The 3222-nt window shown below is 34.9% G+C and overlaps 1 protein-coding gene across 1 annotated transcript; it reads left to right on the top strand.

The window, feature by feature from the left end:
• Positions 1-526: 526 nt before the first annotated feature.
• Positions 527-2530, top strand: LOC113063770 (urokinase plasminogen activator surface receptor-like). The gene is made up of 5 exons (XM_026234089.1): positions 527-582; positions 661-765; positions 1755-1898; positions 2126-2236; positions 2324-2530. Exons 1-5 carry the CDS (start codon positions 534-536, stop codon positions 2512-2514), a joined length of 600 nt encoding a protein of 199 aa, XP_026089874.1. The 5' UTR covers positions 527-533; the 3' UTR covers positions 2515-2530.
• Positions 2531-3222: the final 692 nt, after the last annotated feature.

Genomic DNA, 3222 nt, shown 5'->3' with positions numbered 1-3222 from the left:
CTTATCATTTAAAAATGAAATATTAATTTTAAGTTATTTACACTGTTTTTGACAAGAACAGGAAAACTTAAAGGGATAGTTCACTAAAAATGAAAACTCTGTCATCATGTCGTTCCAAACCTAGTTGAAATTCTTATTCGTGCAGAACACCTACTTGAAGAAATAAAGTCATATATCTGGACCAATGTGAAGGTGAGCAAATGATGACAGAATTTCCATTTTTGGATGAAACCTGGGAATTTTTCAAAACATCTGCAGAAGAAAGTCATACAGGTTTGGAACAACACAAAAGGGAGTAAATGATGACAGAATTTTATTTCATTATTTTAAATCATTCTATGTATACATTTCTTAAAAAGAACTAAATCTGCTTTCAAATTAGACTCCTTTCAAACTGGCAGATAAATCATTTAAAATCTCTGCTTTTTATTAAACTAAAAACTTTCATTTTCTCATGAAGACCCACCCCTTTTGATAAGATATAAAATGAGAGCTGCAGCAGGCACGATATCTCATTCACCTCCTCATCAAACATGGATCTGCACGTCTCAGTTTTTCTTCTGTTCATTCTTTTCACTGCAGGTAAATAACAGCTTGAGTTTCTATTCAAATACATATCACTAATGTCTCTCTCACTGTCTCTCTCTTTCATTATTAAAGGACACTCTCTCAACTGTAATCAGTGCCCAGGTGTGTCGAACCCTTGTGAAAAGATACCGTGTCCTGATGGACTTTCCAACTGCTTCGCTGCAACAGCATATGCCAGTAAGTCCAGTATGATGGATTGAAATATACGATTCTAACTGACTGATGGAGATGCTGCTACTGTAGGTGGAGGTATATCTCAAACTGGTACTGTCACAGAGATAATGTTAATGCGGTTGAACGAGAATGTTTATTTTATGGACAGAATTTATAATTGCATGCATGGAATGTTCAAAATGCATTACCAAAATACACAGATTGTACATCTAAAGATAGAGTAATCTCCAGATTACTGTAGGCTACTTACAGTTTCTGAAAATGTTAAATGCAAAAAAAATTACATTTTTGTTAAATACAGATTTATTTATCGTACATTCTCATATTTATTGGTTTATATGTCATCTGTTTTTGTAAAGCCATAAATATGTAATAATAGCCTATACTGTTTTGATATGTTTGCTATTTGCAATTACTTTTTTTGTGTGTGTGTGATTTTTATGTAAATTATATTTAAAAAAAACTAGGGTGAGTTTTATTCTCAAACATGACTAGTGTTTTTTTTTTTTTTTTAGTGACCATGTCATTTTTTTTAATGACATGATCATAATTATGATATTAATATATAGAACCCACAACAATTCAAAAACATAAATATATTGTCCCCATTTTATAATTTGTAGATAATCAAAAGTGAAATTTAAGTGATATTTTGACCACCAAAGTAGGAAATATAGTAGCTGTCATTTCAGAAATCTGGTCATGTCATCTAACAAGTGTTAACTGATTAATTCCAGTCAAAAATTGCGATAAAAATCAATAAGAGCATGAACATGCCAGGATAATTATATGACATTAATGCACTTGGTGGAGGTAAATTTGTAAATGTAACTTTTTATTATTACTATTATTACAAAAAAATCACTAGTGGTCATTATGTATTTCAAAGTTTTATCTTTCTTTCTATTTTGCAGCTCTGAGTCGATACATTATGGAAATCAATACAACAAGCAGTCGAAATGGTCATTCTTGTGTTCTTCATGTTTTTTAAGGTGCTTTAGGTGTCAGTTCCTCTTTAGTGACGGTTAAAAGCTGTGCTCCGGCTGGCTGTCCAAGTGGATCCATCAACCTCGGCATTATAAAACTGTCTTCTTACTGCTGTGGCACAGACTTTTGCAATGCCCAAGATTCTCCAGGTATTGTACTTTACTGTAAACAGAACAGTTTAATGTTTCCAGAACACTTAACAAGAAAAAAGAAATTTAGGAGTGGGACTTGATTCTCTATTGGGGATTGTGATGTCAATCTAAAAAGAAAGCTCTTTTACAGTTCAATTTGATGATTTTTTTTTTGGTACAATGAGCACCTATGATGTTGTGTGCCCAGTAACAGCATGAAAGCACATCTGTTTTTCCTCCTGTAGATCCCAGCACTAACGCTCCAAATGGAAAGACGTGTTATTCTTGTAATGGAACGAGCTGCTCAAACTTAATGATCTGTTCAGGGAGTGAAGACCGCTGCTTTGAAGCAACAAGTGAGAATCTGGATTTTCTCATTTATGCTTGAGCATTCGATGCAGCTGAAAGTTAAACTGACTCTGCCTGTGTTTTCTCTTCATCAGCAACTTTCGGAGGCCAGTCAGTGGGTGTGAAAGGCTGTGTATCCAAAGCCATTTGTGATGCCACATCTTTGATTCCTAATGTTCAGGGCATCTCATGTTGTTCAGGGAACCTGTGTAACGGTGCTCAGAGCGTCACTCAGAGCTTCCTGTTCCTCTGCTGTTCTCTGCTCTCCTTCATCTTGCTGCACTGAATCCAGCAGATCTACACATTCTGCTGAGACATAATGTTGAAGTTCAAATATATAGCTCCTATTTTTTTCTATCTTTATTTGTGACTGTAACATTGAAGTTGTAGGAATATAGATTTGTAAGTGGTGATACATGTCATTCAGTTCCTGAATAAAAGCTCTAGAGGGCAGTGGGTGACGAAGGAGTCAAGTTTGTATGTGGAGGCAGCAGTGCTTCAGCAGATCTGGTGTGATGAACTGAAAAATATATACAGTTCTAAAATAAAATATTGTATCATCTTGTTACACCTTGTTACAGGGTTACTTATTTATAATAATACTTGCAATGTAAGCATAAAATATGACATTTGTGTTATGATCTTGAGTCAGAGGAGTACAATAGCTTAAAGCAGCTGAACTACTGACACACTACTGAAAAATGTGCAGCAACTGATGTGTTTTTAAAGCAACCATGCAACTTTTTCTTATGATTTCCATGTGATTGATAAGTGCAATTGTCTGTTATAAGTGTCATAAATACTGTCACTGTATAGCTTGCCTGTGGGTAGTGCAATACACATGAATTTGTTGACTTGCTGACGAAACCGGCATTTGGAAACCATTTCCACCGACCAGGTAAAGTATTGCTTTAAAAGAATTGTTCACTCAAGTATGAATATTTGATAAAAATGTGCTCACCCCCTCAGACCGTCCGAGATGTAGGTAAGTCTT

This window comes from Carassius auratus, chromosome 46 (genome assembly GCF_003368295.1).
Source record: "Carassius auratus strain Wakin chromosome 46, ASM336829v1, whole genome shotgun sequence".
NCBI classification, from domain to species: Eukaryota; Metazoa; Chordata; class Actinopteri; order Cypriniformes; family Cyprinidae; genus Carassius; species Carassius auratus.
The sequence above is the reverse complement of the archived record's forward strand: the minus strand, read 5'-3'. Positions and strand labels throughout refer to the sequence as shown.